The sequence below is a fragment of the Lepidochelys kempii genome, chromosome 5, assembly GCF_965140265.1.
Source record: "Lepidochelys kempii isolate rLepKem1 chromosome 5, rLepKem1.hap2, whole genome shotgun sequence".
Taxonomy (NCBI): Eukaryota; Metazoa; Chordata; order Testudines; family Cheloniidae; genus Lepidochelys; species Lepidochelys kempii.
The window spans coordinates 13959510-13984337 of NC_133260.1; the positions used below are offsets into that span (position 1 = coordinate 13959510).

At 41.5% G+C, this 24828-nt stretch overlaps 1 protein-coding gene across 1 annotated transcript in view; it reads right to left on the minus strand.

Moving 5' to 3' along the window:
* Nucleotides 1–2494: 2494 nt before the first annotated feature.
* SKOR2 (SKI family transcriptional corepressor 2) overlaps nt 2495–24828 on the minus strand; it is a 40288-nt gene continuing 17954 nt past the window's right edge. Inside the window, 3 exon segments of the mRNA XM_073346156.1 lie at nt 2495–3204; nt 6791–6856; nt 19508–19575. Coding sequence (XP_073202257.1) covers nt 6794–6856; nt 19508–19575 — 131 coding nt within the window. The 3' untranslated portion in view covers nt 2495–3204; nt 6791–6793.

The window sequence follows — 24828 nt, forward strand, 5'->3', positions numbered from 1 at the left end:
GGAACCCTGGTGGGCCAGCCTATATTCCATCTTGGTTCCACAACCCTTCACACTTGCCCTTGTTATATTTTCTGTTGTGCCCTGTAATCATTTGAGTTCCTGGGCTCAATGGATCCTCTCCACAGGCTGCGAGAGGGTCCTTTAGCCGTGGGTGGGCTTGCGCCCGCCCACCTCCCCAGAACCCCATAGGACCCTGTCACCGTGACTATGAAGAATCCTAAAGCCACAACACATGGTCAGTAACTGGAACAACAGTGCCAAGGTATGACATCAAAATCTTTGATCAAGTCTAGCAAATCAAAGAAATATGATTTTAATGTCTAAAGAGATCAGGAATTGGACTCGGGAAAAAGTATTCCCTCATCTGCCACTGGCCAGGTGTTTTACAAGATTTTTTGCATTCCTTTGAGGAATCTGTTGGTCTGTTGTGGTATGGCAAATCTTATAGGCTTGTTTTAGATAGTATTCCCAGTAATGAGACTTTAGTGTTCTGCTTCAGATTGTAGATATCATTTAGTCATATTTATAGAACGATTCTCACACAACCAGGTGTGGCCAGATTCTATGATCCAGCAAAGCGGGTGCACAGAACCTAACTGTTCTTTGCATCCTGTTGGCAATTCAGTTCTTGATGTACAGTGCATTTGGAGTGAACATGAGCAGTGTTTTCACAACGCAGCTTGCAAAGCAGAGGGCATACCTATTTTCTTGGGTTACAGGATAAATGCTTTTTCTTTTAAAAAGACTACAACTTTAGTATCTGCTTGTGGGGAGTCAATAGGAGCTGTGGGCACTGTGACAAAGTTCCTCCTCTGCCTTGGTGGGTCCTGTGCTTATGGGCGGATTTCCTTGCCTCAGAGATTCACGGCAGCCCTCAGTTTGGCCACTTTTGCTAGTGGCTCAAACCTGCCGTCCACTCAGCTAACCTCATCACTGGCCAGCATGGGGGAAAGAGAGAACAATCCCTCTGTCTCCCACCTAGTGGGTTGGGGACAGGCCAGATCTCTTTCCAATTTAGACCTTCCCTTCTGGTGTTTCTCACAGACCAGATCAACTCCTCCTGTGTCCGATCAGGAGTTGAGGGGATGGGGGGAATCCGGGCCCATCCTCTACGCCGGGTTCCAGCACAGGGCCCTGTGGATAGCAGCTGTCCACAATGTTCCCCTGTATCAGCTGTGTGACAGCTACAACTCCCTGGGCTACTTCCCCATGGCCTTCCCCCAGCACCTTCTTTATCCTCACTGCAGGATCTTCCTCCTGAAGCCTGATCATGCTTGAACTCTTCAGTCCTCCAGAAGCATCCCTGCTCCTTGCACACTCCCATACTAACTGATGGGAGGTCTTTTTTAAATCAGGTGTCCAGATTAGCCAGCCTGCCATAATTGATTCTAGAAAGTTCTTAATTGGCTTCAGGTGTCTTGATTAGCTTGCCTGACTTAAATGGTTCTAGCAGGTTCCCAATTGCTTTAGGGCAGCCCCTGCTCTGGTCACTCAGGGAACAGAAAACTGTTTATCCAGTGGCCAATATATTTGCCTTCTACCAGATTCCTGTATCCCACTGGTCTGGGTCTGTCACAGCACTCAGCAGCTCTGACAATTAGCTCCCCATTTAGAAACTGCAAGGGTTCCTCTTCTAACTGGATAAGCTTCCTTATTGATACAATGATGCTCATCCAACTCTAAAACAAGGGTGGTCAAAAGCACAACCTGAGGGTTAAAGGGAGTTCTACTACATAACTAATGGACACCTTCAATTTTATTAGAAGAGAGACATCCTGCAGAAGCTACAGGTCCCAGCATGCAATGGGACCTGCAGCCTCTGCAGTTTGCACCTCCATCAGAGTGCCTTCTTTCCACTTCTTTCCACTTAATGCCACTTTGGTCTGGCCCTGAGCCTCTTTACAACTTACCAACACAGCTTCAGCTGGGTGAGGCCTGGACCAAAGGCAAAACTCACAACAGTGCTGAGGGAGCATATAAGGTCCTTCACACCCCGGAACCTCTACACTGAAGGATCATATGGTGTCTAGGACCTAAAGTGGGTCACCTGAAGGGGGGGTGAATTTTACCCAACAACATTAAAGCAATCATATTGCATATAATTTGGAAACACGTTAGCAGACTATGGGTGTGATTTCAAAAGCCCCCAGAACGGGCCTAAGTCTACTCCATTGATGTAAATGGTAAAACTCCCGTTGACTCTAATGGGAGAAGAGTTCAGCTAAAACTGCAGAGCACATTTAAAAAGGATACATCTCCAGTAACTTCATTCATCCACTGCCAAACTTTACTTTCTAATAACCATTTAAATGGATTTCCACTTTAAGAGTAAATGCACTTAAATGATTGCAAGCTAAAATATTTCCTTGAAGAAAAGTCCCCATGTACAGAATTCCTGTTCTTTTCATTAGCAAATCAATGTTCCATGAAACTACAGCAAAGCACATTATGTCAGTTTTCTTTTTTTTTTATTATAGACTTTTTATCCACATGAATGATAAAGAAACTACAACAGAGTTAAATACCTTTTTTTTTGATAAGTGATTATATTCTTAATTACACTCAATATTAAATTGTAAAATATTTCCAGAAGAGTACAATCTTAATTCATACAGCAGGCAAAGTACCGGAGGAGGAGGAGAAGGGGGGCCGGGAGGAAGGGGGCGTTAGAAGTTTCAGTCTGCTTTTCAAAAGCACTGTGTATGGCTAATGCTTTTCCTTCCATTCAGTCAAAGGTGATTCTGGCCCATCTGATAAGACACACATTTCTTTCCATAAAACAATCACTATTCAACAGCAAAAGATGAACTTGCAGATGCTTCCAGTGTTTGTGGCGTTGAAAGGTTTAGCAGTTCCTTTCGCGGCTTCTCCATGTGCTTCAAAAGTATTTTCTCAGACTCTGTCAAGTTCAGTTGTCCTTCTAAAAACACAGAGACTTAAACTTTGGTACCACCAAAAGATCCAGGACAGGCATTTTTTGATTTTTTTGTTTTTGTTTTTACTAATAAATGGCTGCTACATTCTATTTTACATGGTTGTCCATGATGCTTTGAGGTCACTTGTCCTTGGGCTCACAGGAACCTGAATTTTTTTGTTTGCATTTTAAATTCCCAAGCCCTTCCATTTCTCAGTCTTTATACAAATCAGATTTCTGAGTGGTGGGTTGTATCTTACAAGATAACAGCTGCAGAGGATCCTGTGCTTCTGTTATTGAGAGAGAGAGAGAGAGAGAGAGAGAGAGTGTGAACATGAGGGTTTATCTATGGTAGCACTTTTTTATTTCTTTACTCAATTTTACAAAATGGATGTATCACTTTTATTTCATAACAGTAAATTCAAATGAAACAGGTAAAAGAGTACTTCTTCATCAAGGGTGTCATCTAGTGGTTAAAAGAGGAGAATGGAGTCAGGACTCTTTGGTTCTATTCTTGGCTCTCTATGTGACCTTGGGCAAACCACCACCTTTCTTGTGCCGCAATTAATGCCATCTATTAAAGGGGCTAGAAATAACAAGTTACCCATCTCACAGGCATTTTTGTGAGAATTAGCTAGTTAATGTTTGTAAAGCATGTTGAGATCCTCGCATTAAAGGTGAAATGCAAAGAGTTAAAGTGTGGTCAATCCATCAGAATACAGAGTACAAGCATTATCCCACGTCAGGCAGCAGAAGGAAGCAGCAATGCCAAGCACACAAAGGTTTGCTGAGAGACACAGAGCATTTTCTAAAAACCATGATATGGTTTATTGGAAGGAGGCTGAACATTGTTACAAGAAGCTTCTTCCCCTGGATGTTCACAATACACCTGCTGGCAGTGGAAGGAGAGATGATACTTCAAGGGTGACTCACATCAGGCATTAATTGAGTAGCCTGTGGCTGCTCAGCAATGCAAAGTTTCTTTACCTCCCTCGGCGTATTTTTTGCGTGCACACGTTTCCCCTTGAGGCAACTCCTTTTGGCTTAGCACATTGAGAATCAGAAATTACTTCTAACAATATGGTCGTGATTCTCTGCTTGGCTGATTTAGCTTAGCATTTAAGTAACCACTAATCTTTCAAAAGCACTAGGGTCTACTTAGAGAAATCCCCGTTGTCTGCAGGGATGTCACTGAAAACAAAAACAGCATGAGAAATGCATCAATCCTTCGCTCTTTCCACACATAAACGTGAGGCATTGCTGGTTGTGATGCCACTGTCATCTCACTGGTGCCAACAGCTTTTGTGCGGTGCATATCGGGGTGTGAAAACCTGACCTCTAGCACAAGAGCATTAGAGAGCTAATGCCATGCTCAGACAAACGCTTTGCTTTTAGATCAACACTTTATTGAATTACTCCACAGGAGGTCCCTCTCTACCTTAGGGATTTTTTTTTAGTATTAAATTTATGAATATGTTTTAATTGTATTTTAAATTGGTATTTAATACAGAATCTATTGGAAGGCAGTCAGATAGTAGGGTAATGAGAGTGGTAGAAGAACCTATATGGAGTAAAATAGAATGATTTGAATGTCATGTTGACCTGTGTAACTAGCTATGCGATTGTTTGGGGGCAGGGAATGTTAGTTATCAATCTAGCTTCTCTCTGTTTATGTCTAAGTTTTTTATTTTTAAATCAGTTTTTTTTCCAACAACGTGCAGGCAAGCTTTAATAATCTAAGTTATCAAAACCTTGTTCAAATGCCCCAGACTTTCTCTATAATTCCTTCCCTGTGAGGATTACCATGATCACGTAAATAGAAGCTCTCTCTTTTCTAATCTCCCTATTCCCTTTGAGGGATTTATTCAGTGATGCCACAATCCAGAGTTTGTGACGTGGTAACTCACCGCCACATCTATATGCTTTGTCTCTCTCCCCTCCCAGCCTTCTTTGCTTTGCCAGACAAACAAGAGAAACAAAAATGTCAGGGGCTTCCACCACCTGGTAATGGAACCTCCAAAGTTGCCTCATCCTCCCAGAACTTTGGGAATGTTATTCTTCCTGCAGTGCCTTTGCCCCAGGTCTGTAAAGGGACTTAGGTACCTACAATAATCACTGGATATAATAAAGCCTGAATTAGGTGCTCAAGTTCCTTATACATCGCAGGGGAAGAGACAGGTCCAAAGAATGGGATTCTCAAAAGCCAGCAGGCTAGGTGGGGTGCTGCCTCAGCTAGCCAATGGGAACTGTTAGTGAGAGAGATGTGTCCTAAGCCCTGCCCCTCTCATGGAGTCTGGCGCCTAAATCCGGGCTGCAGGGAGGCACCTCTCTTTGCTTGCCATCCACAACCGGGAACGCCTCTCCTGCAGTCAGGTGACTTCAGCACCTAGGCCTTTTCCCACCAAATGACCATGGGGGTGGGAGAAGGAGGCCTCCCATCCCATAACCATTAGCCGAGGGGCTAGTGTATTCATGTGGGAGGTGGGGGCCCTGGCTCGATTCCCTCATCTGCCTGATGAGGACAAGGAATGTGACCAATGGTTTCTCCCCTCTTGCTGGGCTACAGAGCGATTCTCATTCTGTCTGTGGCCCAATTAATATTTAACTATTTAATTTAAAGAACAGCTTCTACAAGAGAGACTGAGGGAGACCCACACCAGAATATACTAGAGTCCAGTGGTTGTGGCACTCACCTCAGAGTAGAGAGATTGAACCCCCTGGCCAAATCCTGTCTCCTCAGCAGCCAGGTGGGGGAATTGACCTGGGATCTCACACAACCTGGGTGAGTACTGGACTAGAGGTTATAATGGAGTCCCTATGCATTTTGTGTGGAATTAGACATGCTCAGAGCACACCTACCAGCTCAGGCCCTGCAGGTGAGATAGGTGTTGCTCTATCTTCCCCTGGCTTGAGGAATGCACCAGAGCTTAGGCATGAGATAGATTCTATGGAGCTGGCCTGAAGCAGCAGTGTGCATGCCCAGGGGCAGAAACTTAGGCACCTAGGGGACCTTTTACAGCAAAAATGTAGGAACCGAGTGAGTTTAGGCACCCACAGGGTTAGGTGGTAGCTGAGTGGGGCTTTTGGGGATCGCAGCGGTGCCTAAATCTGGGCTTTAAGCTCCCAAATCTGGGCTTTAGGCACCCAAGTCCCTTTGAGGATCTGGTCCTTTGAGTCCAAATCCCTCTCTACTCTGCCTATAGAATGTACAAGACTGCCAATTAGAGACAGCACTGAAGAACCCAGCAATGGTGTTGAAAAATCATAAACGTGGTCAATATTGCCATCAACATCAGGAGGAGATGGTGGAGTTAAATTAGCAGGTGCAAGACATCACTGAAAATACAAATTATTTTAAAAAAAGAAAAGGAGTACTTGTGGCACCTTAGAGACTAACCAATTTATTTGAGCATAAGCTTTCGTGAGCTACAGCTCATTTGAGCTGTAGCTCACGAAAGCTTATGATCAAATAAATTGGTTAGTCTCTAAGGTGCCACAAGTATTCCTTTTCTTTTTGCGAATACAGACTAACACGGCTGCTACTCTGAAACTTAAAAAAAAGAGTAAGTTTGGGAAGTCTTTAAAGATCAGGTGCACCACAGCATTATATCCATTTCCTTCTCCTTCCTGGCATTTATAGCATGCTGTCCCTCGGAAAACCCAAATCCTGGACATGTACCGCATGCATGATGGGTGAACCCCTCTATAGTTACCATCAGGCCAGAGTACTGACTAAGCCAAAATCAGAGCTTTCAGGCTAGTACTGGTAGCATCACTTCTGCCTCACAAAATGAATCTCTTAATACTTGCAATGGCAGTAATTAGAAATATGATGAGTTAGTTGCCAAAATACACGTTCCTTTTTAACAAGTTCACCTTTTAGCTTTTGCTGAGGTGTGTGCCGAGCTTTTCTTTCCTGATCAAGCTTGCTGCATAGGGAATCTGCAACGACACAGAGACAAAGCCATTGCGGTAAGCCAAGAATTTGATAATAAGGTGTCAAAGCCAGATCATTCAATATGATGGATTCCTTGGAAGTTAATTTATTTTGCCTCACTGTAATATTTTAGGACAAGAGTGGTTTGAAATAAAGCAATGAGATCTTTAAGCAGTTGGGACAAATGTGAAGGAGAGACAAAGTAAAAACAACACACCACATCTTGCAAACCAATGTAATATATAAGTTTGAGAGGGTTTTTTTAAAAAACAAAAATTTATAGCAGTAATCTAGAAAAACCAACCAACCAACCTAGCAGCAAAAAGCAGCTGCTGTATAATAAAGTGGGCAAAAGTATTTACCCCTATACAATAAGAACAAACAAAAGACAGGGTCTCATTCTCCACTCATTTATATCAACATAGCCCGTTGGACTTTATAAGTTTCTCCTTGATTTATACCACTGAGAGGCCCTACATTGGAATCAGTAACTAATGAAAAATGGAAGGAGAACATAGAAAAAGATATAAGAAAATATTGGAGCTGGGAATGATTTATGGAGTAGGCTACAGAATACAGCAAAACTCTGTCACACCCAACATTTCTTCATGTTTGGGAATCCAAACTACTTTAGATTTACCATTTTTTGACACTGACTTAAATGTTCAGACGTGCCCTCATCTTGATTGCAAAATGAACCATTTGGGGCCACAAACCGGTAATTGCATGAGTGACCTGCTTTTGCTTTCAGTTACACAAGTGTAAATCAGGAGTATCTTCAAATAAACCAGTGTAAGTGAGATAGATCAGTCAGGCCTAAAGCCTGAAGTCGCATGAGCAAAAAGGGGTAACTAACTGTGCAAATGTATGAAAGAGGTCAATGACCCATTTTGCATATGCAACTGCATATTTGACAAAGAAAGACATGGATTTGCACTCACATACATACATTTTGTAGGTTTAACCTAAGAAATTATTTTTTAAAATCTGTCCATCTCAGTTGTCCCTAATTGTATTATTTTAAGGTCCTGTTCTGGTTTTCATTACACTGAACCCCCCAGCATCCAAGAGTATCTGTATTATACTCAGGGTACCAGTGTACTTGTGTAAGTTACCATACCTCAGTGCTATCCATCATCAAATGTGCTCTGTAACCACATATGGGAGTAAATGAGAGACCTGGTAATTCTCACGAGCAGCCATACTCCACACAACAAAAACAGTAACCCAGGAACCTATCTTTGCAACAAAGCCCATTGCCAACTCTGTCCACATATCTATTCAGGGGACATCATCATAGGACCTAATCACAACAGCCACACTATCAGAGGCTTGTTCACCTGCACATCTACCAATGTGATATATGCCATCATGTGCCAGCAATGCCCCTCTGCCATGTACATTGGCCAAACCAGACAGTCTCTACGTAAAAGAATAAATGGACACAAATCAGACGTCAAGAATTATAACATTCAAAAACCAGTTGGAGAACACTTCAATCTCTCCGGTCACTCAATTACAGACCTAAAAGTCACAATGTTACAACAAAAAAACTTCAAAAACAGACTCCAATGAGAGACTGCTGAATTGGAATTAATTCGCAAACTGGACACCATTAAATTAGGCTTGAATAAAGACTGGGAGTGGATGGGTCATTATACAAAGTAAAACTATTTCCCCATGTTTATTTCCCGCCCCCTACTGTTACTCACACCTTCTTTTCAACTGTTGGAAGTGGACCATCCTGATTATCATGACAAAAGGTTTTTTTCTCCTGCTGATAATAGCTCACCTTAATTGATCACTCTCGTTATAGTGTGTATGGCAACACACATTTTTTTATGTTCTGTGTGTGTGTGTGTGTGTATGTAATCTTCCTACTCTATTTTCCACACATGCATCTGATGAAGTGGGTTTTAGCCCACAAAAGCTTATGCTCAAATAAATCTGTTAGTCTCTAAGGTGCCACAAGTACTCCTTGTTCTTTTTGCCGATACAGACTAACATGGCTACCACTGTGATACAGTTCAAGAGTAACCCTTGAAACACCAATGAAGGGAGGCCAGTCTGAATGAAAGTGGCCTGACATTACAAGAAGGTGCCCAGGAGCTACAACAACGAGATGTTAGAGAGAACAAATGCATGAGCCTTCTTAGCTCTGGTCCCTCAAGAAGTATTCCCCTCCCACTCAGGTGCGAACAGCATGAGAGGGGAGTGCACACGTACAAAAGGGGAGAAAGAAAAACAGAAAGAGGTGGCCTAAAAACTTCATGATTTTTAAAGCCAAGATGTTTAAATGGCTAGTCCTGCCTCCATTTCCCTTCAGAACAGGAGAGGGCTGCTGGGGTGTCCTGCTGTCAGAGCCTTGACCACAGTAGAGAGCTCTCCCTCGTGGAATCTGCTCCTTCCAATGGCCCTGCACTATTTGAACCTAGGGATCTCCGGCATATAGTGTAAGGCTGGTAAATTAGCAGTCTTTCAAAACAGGGATTATATACATATATTTTACTGGGTTACTCATTTGAGTGACTCACAGCCAATGCTGTTCAACTGAATGTGAGCCGCACACACACTAATACAAGCAGTGTTTTACAAATAGTTTCACTGCGGTTCTCTCACCACAAGGTGTGGAAATCTTGGTCACACACGCAATTGCCAGCAAGCAACATCCACTTGGATGGCTGGCATGAATGCAGGAGATCCGCCAAGGTTTTATAGACCGCGCAAGTATAACAGGCTTATATTGTTACAAGTTAACTGTTCTTAAGTAATTTCTCGGATATATTTGGCATGACAAGCTTTTTCTCCACATGTGGAGTTCTGTCCATTTTACCTTTAAAAATATGTAGCTGCAGGCCAGGAGGGAAATCCCCCTTTTGTTCCAGAAGGAGTTCAGCTATAGGGCAGTACCAAATCTTCTTTTGCGCACCTCTCTGGAAGATTCTATTTCAAGTCTCCACAGCTGCAGTGGAATTAGCAGAGTTTAATGCTCTTCTCTGACAACAGGGTCCCCCGTTTTTATGCTTTTGCAGTGGTGATCATGATAGAGATAACAAGAAGAGCAGGAACGATCTTCAAACAGACATGAAGATCCAGTATGTTCCTTATATCCTACGTCACAAGAATGTGCGCTGGTACCAGCGACAGAAAAGGAGTTTCTGTGCACCATCCACTGAAAGTAGCTCCATCATTGTGTTGTCATCCTATGTGAAATACACGTGGTTCACTGTACTGACTTGAAATCGTTACCCGTGTGGTTGAAAGTTGGAATCTCCATTTGTCCAGCGCCCTTGTTTTAACTCTATATCTGAATAATCTGCTTAGCCAAACTGCTCCAGGTGGGTAGACACATAAAATTAGTCGAATATGGTTTAGCCAACACAAGCAGCCTACTAGAAAGAATATCCATAGAGGGAAAGAGACAGATGTGTAGTTTAATACACCCATCAAAAGTTGCTTCTAAGAGCCAGACTTTCAAAACATAGCCTCTATTTATGCATGTGGTATTTTTGCATAAAACCAGATCGGATCGACCCAAAAAAGAATGCATTCACAAACCTCCATTTAGCATGTGCCAACTGGAGCATAAATTCAATGCAAATGGGTTTGCACTGGAAGGGTGTGATTCTCTAGTGTCTTCCTTCTTGTGCAATCTGCAATCATTTAACAACTGTGGAGAGTGAGTATCAAGCTCTTCCATTGTGACAGGGTAGTAACGTACATGGATATTAGTGTAAATTGATTGCACAAAGTGCAAAAAAGTGACAATCAGGTATGGTTCATGTGTATTCTCTCATATGTATAAATAATTGAGCACCAAAATTGCATGCATAAGTGATTTTGTGAACATGCACGAGCAGCGGTTAGTTTCAGGCCCCTTTAGAAATCTGGCTCTGGATACATAGGACAACCATTTTTCAGTCAATTAAAATAGTCCTGATGACCCTATTACAAAATTACCTAAAAGGAAAGCTATTCGGTTTATCCTGCTTTATTTTTACTTTTTACAACCACTGACTCCAAAATGAAATCCTTTTAGAGACTGGATTTACCAAACCTTGGGAAAGGAGCACTGTTCCATCTTATTAACATAGCACATTCACGGACACAGGTACAGGTTCAGTTTACTAAAAAGTGGCCATTAGCAACCAAAAGACTAGATACAATGGCACCTGCTAACCCAACAGAGCAGCTTGTGGTGTGTATTCAGTCTCTTATATGCTGACATCAGCAGGAAAAGGAAGTTTTACTGCTTTATACCCCAGCAGAGCCAAACCAACTATGCGGGGAGAGAGCTGGATTCTATTCCAGCTCATTCACCAGAGCTGTTAATTAAGCTCAACTGTGGGATCAAGTTCTGCTCTTCTTTATACTTGTCTCTCTGCAAAGAGGTCATATGAATGCAGAATCTGAAGACAACAGTGCTGCACAGTGTCATCAAACACAGAATTTGGCCTGCAGTATCTCCATTACTGGTGATAATGCATGAGATGGAGAGAACTGAGCTTGCAGTACCGGCAGGTATATGTGGGGAGGGCAGGGAAACATCTTTTCATTTGTAAAGTGAGAAAATCTGACTTGGAAATCAGCAAGAAACGACAATGGGACCCCACAAAGCCACTTTTTACAAAGTCAGCTAGGTATCAATGGACATAAGTACCAGCCGAGAACAGGCCTGGGCTCAAGGAATCCAGAGCCACTCTGTAAGACTGATTTCTGCCTCTAATATCCTTGCCAAGGTCAATCTATTCTAAAAACTTTAGGCAAAGAAACAAACTGGTAATGCTATTGACACACTGATTTGCATTGCTACTCGCAGCCAGAGAATTCTGAATGGCAGACAGGCCCTAATCTGACTCGTTCACATACAACTAGATACACTCACACACATATACTGAACACCATGGTCGTACAAAGGGCCTATCCTTCATACAACATAAATTGTGAGCTATTTAATTTTAATGCAACCCCATTGGTGTTTGTTTTTTTAAACATTACAGTAGCACATTAAGGACTCAGTGAGGAATGTGGTCTCCTGCCCTCAAAAAATCAAATTGTTCGGCAGAATTTTATTTTCTGGTGGCTCATGATCATTTAAAAACCTGCATGAATGGCAGGACTGAGAGGTAGACATCAATTCTGCAGTCAAATAGCTACTGGATTACTCGGTTCTTCAAAGAGGCCAGAAAGAGAGAGAGCTCCAAAATGCAGCCCCGGAAAGGATGCCCCTAAACTTTGAGGAAATTCCAGTTGGATCAAATTATGGATCTGAACTTTGTGACTAGCCCAAAGTTGAGCAAACAGAGAGAGGGGGATTTGCCAGAGTCCCTTTAAAATAAAACCCAAATAGAAAGTGAGGTCACCATTTGAATGGTTTACATTCCTAGCTTTTCTAAAAGCAATGCTGCATTACACTGTAGTGTGTAGAAGGGTCTATTAGTTACCCTCTGGAGAGCTCAATTATAATCATAGGATAACAACAGAGTAACCTTTTCTGTAGCCCTGAACAGACTAAAATGTCACCTTTGATTTGTTCCACACATGGGAAGACAGTATGAAGGGTGTTCTCCTCACCCGCAGGATGCATTTGACAGACAAAATATACAAGAATATAAGAGACGTTGATCAGAAACCACGATAGAGTCAAATCAAAACAAAAATGGAAGCATTTGATGGGAACCACTGTGCTCTGTCCATCTCAGGAACACAGGGATGTTGCCCACCATTTATTGCTGTCCAGGCTTTTCCCATCTGGTGCACAGATAAATATGCAACTGCTCAGAAGAACATATTAGCAGATTTGTTGGACCTCGAGTCTCAAGCAGGTGCTCAGGAGAGTAGCTGGTTAGTTTTTGAAGTCTGGAGATGCTCATCAGTTTGGTCAAGTTGGACCAAAATCAGACCTACTATAAACCAGGGCTGTACCCATTTACAGTAGATCTGAATTTACCCCACCCTTCTAGCAGGAGATTTTCATTCTCATGGGCCATCGGGTAAAGTGTGGTGACCATTCTGGCTGAAGCCATTGTATTCTACTTCAAGCATGTATTCTTTCTCCAAACATAACTATTAGACTTTGTCAGGTTTTGGCGAGGGAGAGGAATCCAATGTTTTAAAATCCAGTTTCTCATTAGAGGCGATGATTCGATTCTTCTCAGCAGAAGGAGCGAACAGATTGGAACATTTCCCACTAGCTATAGTGCACATAGTGAAGGAACCTGCTGCTGATCAACTCTTTTCTCATCAACCGTTGCTGTAGCTCACACTGAGGTCAAACTGCTGTAAAAAAACCCACACTGGGCCAAATTCTGCAGTCACTTACTCGCACCAAAGTCAATACCCTTTGCAGAGCGTGTATCTGAGTGCTGAATTTGGCCCACGATTTTTCCAGAAATTAGTAATTTTGCACCTGCCTGTCAGGAAGTCATAAAATAATCTTTATAAGTCCATAGTGGAAAAAACATTAAAATTAAACGTATTGAATGAACATTATTTTAATTGACGTTTTTAATGGAGAGCTTTAAAACTATGAAGTGTCCTGGCTGCCATAAAGTGCAGTAATCACATGGAAACAGCAGAGGGCACTTCAAGGCTGATATGTGGCTTCAAGATACTTGTCACTCCAGTTCATCCAATGTTATTGGTTTAGCAATTTATTATCTATCAAGTGTTCTGCATTGCAATTTCACAGTGTAATTCAAGAAGTGTGACAAAAGAACGTGCATTCAACGTAAGTATTAGCTGCACATGAGGCAGGAGCTTCAAATACTGTTTAACAATCAAGACACAATTGTCATTTACATTAGAAAGTCTTGGAAGCGATAATAATTGGCATCTGAAAATTAGATTCATCTCCTTGACAACAACTTTCCCAAAAATGATGCCTCAGGCTAAACTCTCTCATGCTTGGTCTCAGCTCAATGGTGATTTTTTGGTCCCCAAAATGCTTACAGTATTTTTAAAATTCCAACTGAACACTTGCTTAGTCAGCAATGACCAGACCTGAACAACTTTGGTTTAGAACAGTGGTTCTCAACCAGGGGTACTTATGCCCCTGGTGGATGCAGAGGTCTTCCAGTGGGTACATCAACTCATCTAGATATTTGCCTATTTTTACAACAGGCTACAGAAAAAGCACTAGGAAAGTCAGTACAAACTACAATTTTTTTTTACAGAGACAATGACTTGTTTATACTGCTCTATATATTATACACTGAAATGCAAGTACAATATTTATATTGCAATTGATTTATATTTTATAATTACATGGTAGAAATTAGAAAGTAAGCAACTTTGTGCTGGAACACTTTTTGTATTTTTATGTTTGATTTTATAAGTAAGTCATTTTTAAGTGAGGTGAAACTTGTGGGTACGCAAGACAAATCAGACTCCTTCCAGTAGTCTGGAAAGTTTGAGAGCCACTGGTTTAGAGTGAGCAAAGTTATAAGTGTTTGAAAATCATACAGTGCACGCATGGAACATTAGTTTCCAAGAATTGTTTTTAATATCATGAGGTGTGGAGCTAAAGACATATCCATGCTCTTCTGGAGTTCTGCCCATTGAAATAAACATACACAGATAATATATTCACATTACATGACCCTATACATGTGAGAACATTCATATAAAACTTGTTCAGTGTGTTTACGTGACTTTTATGTTAAATGAATGCAGTTGGTCAAATTCTGCAGTCAGTTACACACTGTAAATTTGGACTAACTCCAATGAAGTTAGTAAAAATACTCCAGTTACACACCAGTGAAAATATAAGCAGAATTTGGCCCGGGTGTTTATTTGAATAGGCAACAAATAGTTCTCCTCTATATTCCTCTTGTTCCAATATAAAAGGAAATTCAGTGCAGACAACTAAATTAATGCAATGCTACCACTAGATGCACAACAAAAAAAAATCAAGAAATTCAAATGATGATTTCCAAAGTACCCATAACGTACATATATTTTCAACCAAATTAATCTATGATGCAAATCCCCTGAAGTTAATGGAGTTATACCATGGATATATTTGGCCCATAAAGATTAAAACCATACGTAACAATACAGAATATCCTTGTATGTAAATGGCTTACAGTTCCCGTAGGAAGCTTAACTTCAAATGTACTGACTGCGTGTTTAAATTCTCAATCAAAATATTAACAAAGATTTTTGCACTGAATTTAAAGAAATCATCAGCTATTTGCTGCACTATTTTATGCTAATACTTTAAATACAAAGGGCCATATTTTGACCTTAATTGTACTGATGAAGCCTTGCCAATATCAATGGGGCTGCACAGATGTGATCAGAATTTGGCCTAAAGAGTTGTTATTCTTCCCCTAATACTCTGACAAAATTAAACAATAATGGAATTCAGGCAATCCCAGTGAATGGAGAACAGACCCCTAGATTTTTGACACAGGGCTTAAAAATACAGGTTAGAGCTTGTCACTGTAAATACATCCATGCAGTGCTATGTAACCATTTAGTATATTTCTAGCAGGCATTGGGAAACAAAGATGGCATAAACTGCCATGATCACATTTCTATTCCTGTTTATGAAAACAATAAAACACTGAACCTTGTGATTTTTGCATTTGCTGTAAATTAAGGAAGTGTTCCTAGTTGATTGGATGGAGAAGGAAATCTGGGAGATCTAGTTTAGGAAATAACGTCAGAACTCTGATTCCTCAAAACCTATAAGCATTACAGAGGTGATCCATTCAGACTGTGGTTTGGAGGTTATGCTATTTAGCTGATTATCAATGACCATAGTAGTCTGCTGCAAGTGCAGCCAAAACAAGAGGATTCTGGGGGATGGGAGGGGAGAGAGCTAATTGGGCCCCAATTCTGCAAACGCTTACACATTTGTTTAAATTTTACTCCCAAAAGTGGTCCCATTGAACTGAATGGAACTACTCAAGTCTTAAAGTTAAAAGCACTTGTTTACACATTTGCCAGATAAGGACATTGATCTCCAGCTATTGCTACTAAACTATATACAGGTCTGATAAATGTTCTTGCCTGACTTCAGTGGAAGTCTCATGGCAAAGACCAGTGTATTAGCAAAATAATGCTTCAAAATTTGTGGGGGAGAGAAAGGGATGGAGAATAACAGCAGTAATCCCAAAACATGAAAATAATTTCTTAAACATGGTCAGGTTTTCTTCGGCCAGAGTTTGGGGTCCAAAATAAGTGGCCTTACTTTTGGAAATACTGAGTACCCCCAGCTTCCACTGAAATCTCTCTGAAGTTAGCTGGAAGGGGGAGCTCAGCATCTCTGAAAAACCAAACTACTCCCATGGGTGTCTCACCACAGGTGCATGTGTTTGATCATTTTGGCCTTCAGCTTCACTTTAGTGTTCCATCATCATCTTCTGGGTCATGACAGTAACCAAAGGTTGGACAATCCCAGGGTCTACGACAGACTCAAGGAAAATATAGATCCTCAATTGCAAAACTGATCTAGATAAGCAGGGATATTTGGGAAGCCTGTCTCATGGAAGTGTTGAATAACACCAGGCTGATGACTGTGTAGGAAGGAGGTTTGGCACTTACAAGATGAACATTAACTGAAACCCTTCCATTTACTAGATACTTCTTTCTCTGTGAAAGATTACCCACAGTTCTTTGACGTGCAGCAATCTCAACTTCTAATTTCTTTGTTTGCGTCAGTCTAGGTTAAACCTCTGGGACCAAATTTTCAAAACAGACTAATCACATACAAAGACCTAAGGGTATATGTGTAGACATCCACATTCATGAGCAATATATTTTTTTTACACGAATATGTAATGTTTAACAGCTACATTTGCATAAATTTTGCTGTGCATTGAAAATCTGACCCTTAATGCTGTTAATCACTTTTTGCAAATGGGTGAAATTCATCCCTATGCAAACAGTCACCACAAGTCTATAAGAACATAAGAATGGCCATACTGGGTCAGACCAAAGGCCCATCTAGCCCACTATCCTGTCTTCTGACAGTGGCCAATGCCAGGTGACCCAGAGGGAACGAACAGGTAATCATCAAGTGATCCATTCCCTGCTGCTCGTTCCCAGCTTCTGGCAACCAGAGGTTAGTGACACCATCCCTGCCCATCCTGGCCAATAGCCATTGATGGACCTATCCTCCAGGAATTTATCTAGCGCTTTTTTGAACCCTGTTACAGTCTTGGCCTTCACAGAATCCTCTGGCAAAGAGTTCCACAGGGTGACTGTGCGTTGTGTGAAGAAATGCTTCCTTTTGTTTGTTTTAAACCTGCTGCCTATTAATTTCATTTGGTGACCCCTAGTTCTCGTGTTATGAGAAGGAGTAAATAGCATTTCCTTATTTACTTTCTCTACACTAGTCATGATTTTATAGACCTCTATCATATCCCCCCATTAGTCGTCTCTTTTCCAAGCTGAAAAGTCCCAGTCTTATTAATCTTTCCTCATACGGAAGCTGTTCCATACCCTTAATCATTTTTGTTGTCCTTTTCTGAACCCTTTCCAATTCCAATATATCTTTTTTGAGATAGGGCGACCACATCTGAACGCTGTATTCAAGATGTGGGCATACCATGGATTTATATAGAGGCAATATGATATTTTCTGTCTTATTATCTATCCCTTTCCTAATGGTTCCCAACATTCTGTTCATGTTTTTGACTGCCACTGCACATTGAGTGGATGTTTTCAGAGAACTATCTATGATGACTAATTTCAGAGTAACAGCCGTGTTAGTCTGTATTCGCAAAAAGAAAAGGAGTACTTGTGGCACCTTAGAGACTAACCAATTTATTTGAGCATGAGCTTTCGTGAGCTACAGCTCACTTCATCGGATGCATACCGTGGAAACTGCAGCAGACTTTATATGCACACAGAGATCATGAAACAATACCTCCTCCCACCCCACTGTCCTGCTGGTAATAGCTTATCTAAAGAGATCACCAAGTTGGGCCAACTTGATGACCACTTTAGATAAGCTATTACCAGCAGGACAGTGGGGTGGGAGGAGGTATTGTTTCATGATCTCTGTGTGCATATAAAGTCTGCTGCAGTTTCCACGGTATGCATCCGATGAAGTGAGCTGTAGCTCACGAAAGCTCATGCTCAAATAAATTGGTTAGTCTCTAAGGTGCCACAAGTACTCCTTTTCTTTTTATGATGACTAAGATCGCTTTCTTGAGTGGTAACAGCTAATTTAGATCCCATCATTTTATACATACAGTTGGGATTGTTTTCCAAAGTGCATTACTTTGCATTTATCATCATTAAATTTCATCTCCCATTTTGTTGTCCAGTCACCCAGTTTTGTGAGATCCTTTTGTAGCTCTTTGTAGTCTCTGCCTGGGACTTAACTATCTTGAGTAGTTTTGTATCATCTGCAAATTTTGCCACCTCACTGTTTACCCTTTTTTCCAGATCATTTATGAATATGTTGAATAGGACTGGTCCCAGTACAGACCCCTGGGGGACACCACTATTTACCTCTCTCTATGCACAACTTAAAACTTGGGCCTGATGCAACCCTTTGCAGAGGGGTGAATTTTACACAATGTGCATCTATGATGGGGGACCATTGCTAGCACAATATGGAGACATTTAATTGCTTACTGTTCACTAGACTGGTGCAGGCAAGTCCTCAGTTTCACTGAAGATGTACATCTCTCTGTTGAGTCAACCCTTGGAAAGTCGTTCCCATTTAGCTGAACCTTGCAGACACCTGCTGACTGTATCTCTAAGTCAGTGGTTCCCAAACTTTAACAACCGGTGAACCCCTTTCACTAAAATGTCAAGTCTCGCGAACCCCCTCCTAAACATGAATATTTCCAGGGATTTACTCCTTTACCTGAGTATAAATTATAAAAGCAGTGATCTTGGAAATATAAAATTTGTTTTTATGACATGCTTTTTACACACTATTTATTATTAATTATTATTTATCATTACAGTATGTTCATTACATTATGAAAATGGCAACACTTCCAAAATCTCACTTTCGTAGCTTGTATCACTTTGAATAAGCCTGTTATAAGACAAGGCTCCTATGTTTCATCAAGGAGTATCAGATGTGAAACAGCATGAAGGTATTTAAGAAGCCAACTCAGAGAGTTCCTCCTACACAAGCATTCAGGTCTTGAGCAGTCCAGGCAAACGACACACGTTACAACAAAGCTTAAACTTGTTCTTCATAATAATTTTAAAAACAATACTAGCTGCCTATTTAATTTTAAAAACAGCAAAAAAATATCCACCTCCCTTTCTATTTCTTATAAGGAGTCTTGAAATTTAAATCTCCTCAGTGTGATAGATATGCTTGCTTTGATCTGCTTAGCTCTTGGAAGTCCAGGGGCTCCGGGCTGCTGGCACCAGGGCTGCCCAGGGTCCCTAGGGACAGCTCTGTCCGCCATTAGGGAATTTTTTCCCCAAGAAACCCCTGTAACATTTTGCGAACCCCAGTTTTGGAACCACTGATCTAAGTAAATCTCCTGGTAATTAGACTTCAAACCAGCTGAGAGAACTGCACACTCAAGCCTGACTATGTAGAAGTTAACATGGGCTCAGTAATAGTACACTTGTATTGCTTAAACAAAATTGGAGGAATATATTTAACAATGTAAATAAGAGAGTACAGGGATGGTTCTTAACATTTCCTGTAGAGAAGGACAACTTACAATTTGTAACTGCTGCACCATTTCTTCTCTGTATGCCAGCTCCCGTTTCATCTGATCTTGAAAATTATCTGTGTGGGTTGGGGGGAAAAAAAAAGATTGCAGGTGCATGAATTAAAACCATCAACCTGTACCACAGAATTTGTATAAATAAAGTCAAACCACCACTGAAGAATTTGGTAAATGTGGCACAGTCCTTTGTCCAAATATTATCTGCCTCCAGTGACGGGAAGTCTTGACAGAAGCTTCCTATCTGGGATAGAACACTGGGATGACTACAGAAATGTTCTGGATGGATCAAGTTTAGTTGTTTCACAGATTGAGTTTTCAAATGCTGGCAGCTAAGTTTAGGTGCTCAGTGTAGGTGTCTAGCATTTGGGTGCTCAAGTCAATGCTAACTGGACAGAAGAAACTGGACATTCCATGTAATTTTTTCCATAGGCCAGATTCTGCATGCATTGCTTAAGCAAAACTGCCATTGACTTGAGTGGGAAAAGCAAACTCTCCTAAAGAGTCAAATTCTGCTTTTAGTTGCACTGGCATAAATCCATTGACTCCAATGGAGATATTCAGTAAGTGAGAACAGAATTTGGGCCACAGGCTATAGGATTTGACTCAGGGCTTGTCTCTGTGGTGATTTAGTGTGCGGCAAGCTGGGGTGTGAATCTATTGTGCATTAGCCTGCCGTAGCGCACACTGACTTACTAAGACCACTACAGAACATTTAGTGCATGGCAGCAGGGTCCACTTTGTGCATGGAAGGTTAGCACTATAGATTCACACCCCAGATTGTCATGCTCTAAATCATTGTATAGATAAGCCTTGAATCTTTATAAAGTAGGGCTGGAGACTGAAAGCCCAAGCAGACGACCCAGGAAACACAAGAAACTCTATACAATGCAGTAACCGGAAGGGAGAGATCTTTGAGGCGACCGAACACCATGTCCTAGGCAGCTGGGTTACAGTGCAAACTGGCTTTCCTCTATTTGATTCTAAGATAAAGCAGCAGCCTTTGGTTTCTTTCTTGATAACCATTTCACACTAAAGGTCTTGAAGAAAAAGCTCACTAGGATAAAAGATATTTTTTTTGTTGGACTACATGTCCCACTAGTTTATAAGGGGAAAAAATGAGATTCTAACTTGGACAAATAAAATCTAAAATAAAGATCTTTATGAGAAGGGAAATACTTAGAAAGCAACAATACTGAAGGTGACCTGGGGCTGACACTGGACAACTGGATAGGAACTTTCTGTACAGTGTGGTGAAAAAACAAAACCAACCAAACCGAATGCCATTTTAAGCTGGGAAGCAGAGGCATTGCCCTGGAGGTGATAGTCCTCCCCTGCACTCGTGAGACTGCATGTAAATTACTGCATGCAGCACCTCAGTGATAGAGATGCCAACAAACCAGAGGGAATTTGGAGAAGAGCAACTATATGAGGAGGGATTTACTTAATGAGTAAAAGAACTGGACTTATGCCTTGGTCATTAGGACACTAGCCTAAGACTCAGGAAATCTGATTCAATTTCCTCCTCTGCCATGGACTCCCTGTGTGACCTGGAGCAAGGCATTTAGCCTTTCTGTGCCTCAGTTCCCCATCTGTAAAATGGGGATAATAGCACTACTTTCCTCACAGTGGCATTGTGAGGATAAATACAGAGAGATTGTGAGATGCTCAGATACTACTGTGATGGGGCCATATAAGATTGTAAGATACATAGAAAGATTACAGCCTACAAGTGTCTGATGAGTATAAACAGCAAGGAAGGAAAGGAACTGCTTAGGGTGTTGCAAAGCAGAGAAAGTTATAACCCGATCCAATGGCTGGAAGTTTAAGCTAGACAAATTCAGACAGGAAATAAGGTGCACATTTTTAATTATAAAAATAATGAATCTTTGGAACAATTTACCAAAGGTTGTGGTGCATTCTTCATCACTGGCACTTTTTCAATCAAGACTGGGTGTTTTTCTAAAAGATCTATTGGGAATTATTCTGAGGAAGTTCTATGGCCTGAGTTACACAGGAGGTCAGACTAGGATGATCACACTGGTCCCTTCTGGCCTTGGAATCCATGAGTCTATAAGGAGTGATGTAATGAAACTTGAAATTAAACAAAGCAAAATTTGGTCTGAATATTAGGAAAAAAATCTGACCAATGAAGCATGAAACAGTCTCTCCAAGGGAAGTAGGTGGAGCTCCATTATTTTAGTCACTGAGAACTAAACTGGACCAGACCAAAGCCCTGGAAAATATGCTGTAGGAAACAATTCTGCATTGCCTAAGAAGATGAACATGAGGACCACAACGTTCTGATTCATCTCCAATTTCTCAACTCCTAAATGAGTATCTACAAAATTCTTCGGCCGCCCATCTCTAAGCTGCCTCAACAAGAAAGAGCAACTGATGGAAATGAGACGTTTGCAACTTTTGGAAGGACTTCTCTCTTGTCCATTAAAGAAACCTGAGTAATATAAAAATGTGACAGATTTTTTATATAGTTACAGTTACAAAGAGGGAGCAAAATTCTGCCTTTGGGGGGGACACACCTGTTTCGCACTGAGAGAAGCTGGCATATCCAGGCCATTGAGAAATTACATCCCCTGCACCCGTGCAATGTACACTGTTTTATCACAGAGGGTATCATTTTTTCCGTGTGAATGGCTTAGAATTTTGGTATAGTTACTATCCCCACGTTATGGATACAAAAGCTCCCTAGGGAAATGGGTTTATAGTGGCACTGATAACATTCCACAATACCGAGGGGAACAGAGATGAATATTTAAAGAGGCCCCTGTGGCACTGCTCTGGATGCCAGTGCCAATACTATTAATTCATACGGTGCCCACAATTTGCTCAGTAATGTACAGACATGCAAGCCATGGGCCCCACCCTGACGGGTTTACAAGCAAAGCTGCGGGAGATATCTTCAGTTGGTTTGCCAGGCTGTTACAGAGCTGTCTTCCAAGTACATGTGTTGGCTCACTGCCCTGTGGCAGAGATGAACGCTTCCCTCTTAAAAAAAAAAATTTGATTGCAAAGGTGCTGCCCTGTTAGACTTGCAAACCAAAGGCCTCTTGTCCACAGACGAGGTATAGAACAGGGAACAGCAGCTCCTGCGCTGCAAGGGGAGGTGCAAGATTCCCCAGAATCCCCCCTCCACCTCCGCAGTATGCCTTCATCCCAGCCAGCTCTAGGGATGGGAAGAGTTGTTTCACCTCCATAGCCCATTCAATCCTTTGTCCGAATTGCTCAAGATCACACAGTGAGCAGATTGGAAATCCGGACCTGCTGCTTCCCTGCTCCACGCTCTTCCTTCAGACTCTGCTGCCTCCAGGTCATCAGTCTCCCAGAAAGAAGAGGTCCATTTTCCCTCTAGGGCTCATTTTCTGTACTTTTAATTCCTTACCATTTTCAATTCAACTGCCTTTTAATAAGACCCTCTGCAATCTACCAAGAGATTGATCTATCTGGTCCTTTTGTGACGGCCCCAGCACAAGCTCTCAACATGGAGCAAGCCGGGGACCTACAGAACCAAAACCAAAAAATCCTAGCCCTTGAGCTTAAAAAGCAGCTCCTTTTCCAGGTGGCGGCAGAGCTGCTGTGGAACAATCTATCGAGGGGGGCACAGTTAGCGAGTATGTTAGATATGTTTTCTTTTGAAAGGCCTGTTTTCCCATTGTACTCTACTTGTTCTCTATTTTAAACTAGAGTAAAATTGACCACTGCTTTGTGGTATATTGAAACCACCTATTTTTCAAGCTGGTGTGCACGGATGCCACTTCCTTGGTCAAGCAGTAAGCATTATTTTCTTTCATATGAATTATATTTCATGTGGTTTAATCGCAGGGTTTATTTACATGGCAATGATGGAGTATTAATTTTACTGCAGAACGAAAGGATAAATGTGAGACCTGAATGGCAAGATTCCAAGTGCCATTTTTACAATCCCATGATTTCAAGTACATGAACTGAAGTACATGAATTACTTTAAAATCATCTAGCTCCAAGCCCAGTAGCAGAATTTGTACTGCATATTGGGTCATCCTTGTTTTATGGCATACTTCACATAACTTCATGATTTTCTGTGTATTTATTTATGAAGATGTACTAATCTTTTTGATATCCAGGCTAAAGATGGGAGACATTCAGAGAGACCTTCTTTGCTTTTCTGTATTCTCCCTGATGTCATGACTTTTGAGGGGTAAAATTCGACTCTTTCTACTTAATGGTGGGAAAAATACTTGTTTTCACACCACAGAGAAGGGAAAGGGGAGTACAAAGGCCTGTTTTTCTGCTTGTTTTTTAAACCTTGGGAATATCTGGCATATCGAGTCTTGTCTTCATTGAGTTTGTGGAAGGACTCTTTGCAGGACCAAAAAACTGGAATGGTTTGCAGCTGAAGAAATGGCATTGTTTGGAGCTTTTTGCCCAAGAAATCGTCAGTGCCTTCAGTCGGATAAGTGATAACAAAAAACGAGCATCTGACTAAAATCCCTTCCCCTCCCAGCTGATTAAGTTACAGCTTCTAGGCTTTTGTCACGTCCTATTCCCAATAATTCTGTCAATCCACAGAACCCTGCAGCAAAAGGGGCATAGACAAGACCTGATATTAAAATTAAAAGCAAACAGACTTTAAAAACAAAAATGCAACCAAGCTTTCAGGCCTTCTTTAGACATCAGGAAGAAGCAGAAAAGGGCACAAACAGTTGAGTTTCCTTTCCAGGACACCGTTAACACTGAGCCTCGCTCCTTCACTCTTCAGTGGAGCAAATGGCAGCAGAGGATTGGGTGCTTGAACAGCTGCAAGGCAGTGACATCTCCTTATGCACAGTGGGCGGCACGTGGGAAGAGCTGAACTGCAGTACTGAGTGCAGTTCAATGTGGCATAAGAAGAAGCGGAAAGCTGCAGATGCATCTTGGCTTGCCCAGCGCTATAGAATCATACAAATCAGAAACCAAAAAGGCCTATTATGTCGTCTAATCTGTCCCTGGCCAGTGCAGGATTTTCTCTTGCAACATATTCTCCACTGCTTCATTTAGTCTATTTTGAAAAACCTCAAGCAATTGGTCTTCCACCATAGGGGAGAAAATTCCATATTGGTTTTATGATGTTCCTCATAATCCTTTGTTTATATGGCATATTCCATCACCTCTTAATGACCCAGATCCTCAGCAATGGCCAAAGAACATGCAGTCCACCTCAGGACAGAAAATGCAGAAGCGGCCTTTGCATGCCCCAAATTTAGGCTGAGCCAGTCCCCCAGCATCACTTAGAACAGCCTGAAGGCCACTGGCTAAGAAGGCCTAATGGGGTTGATTCA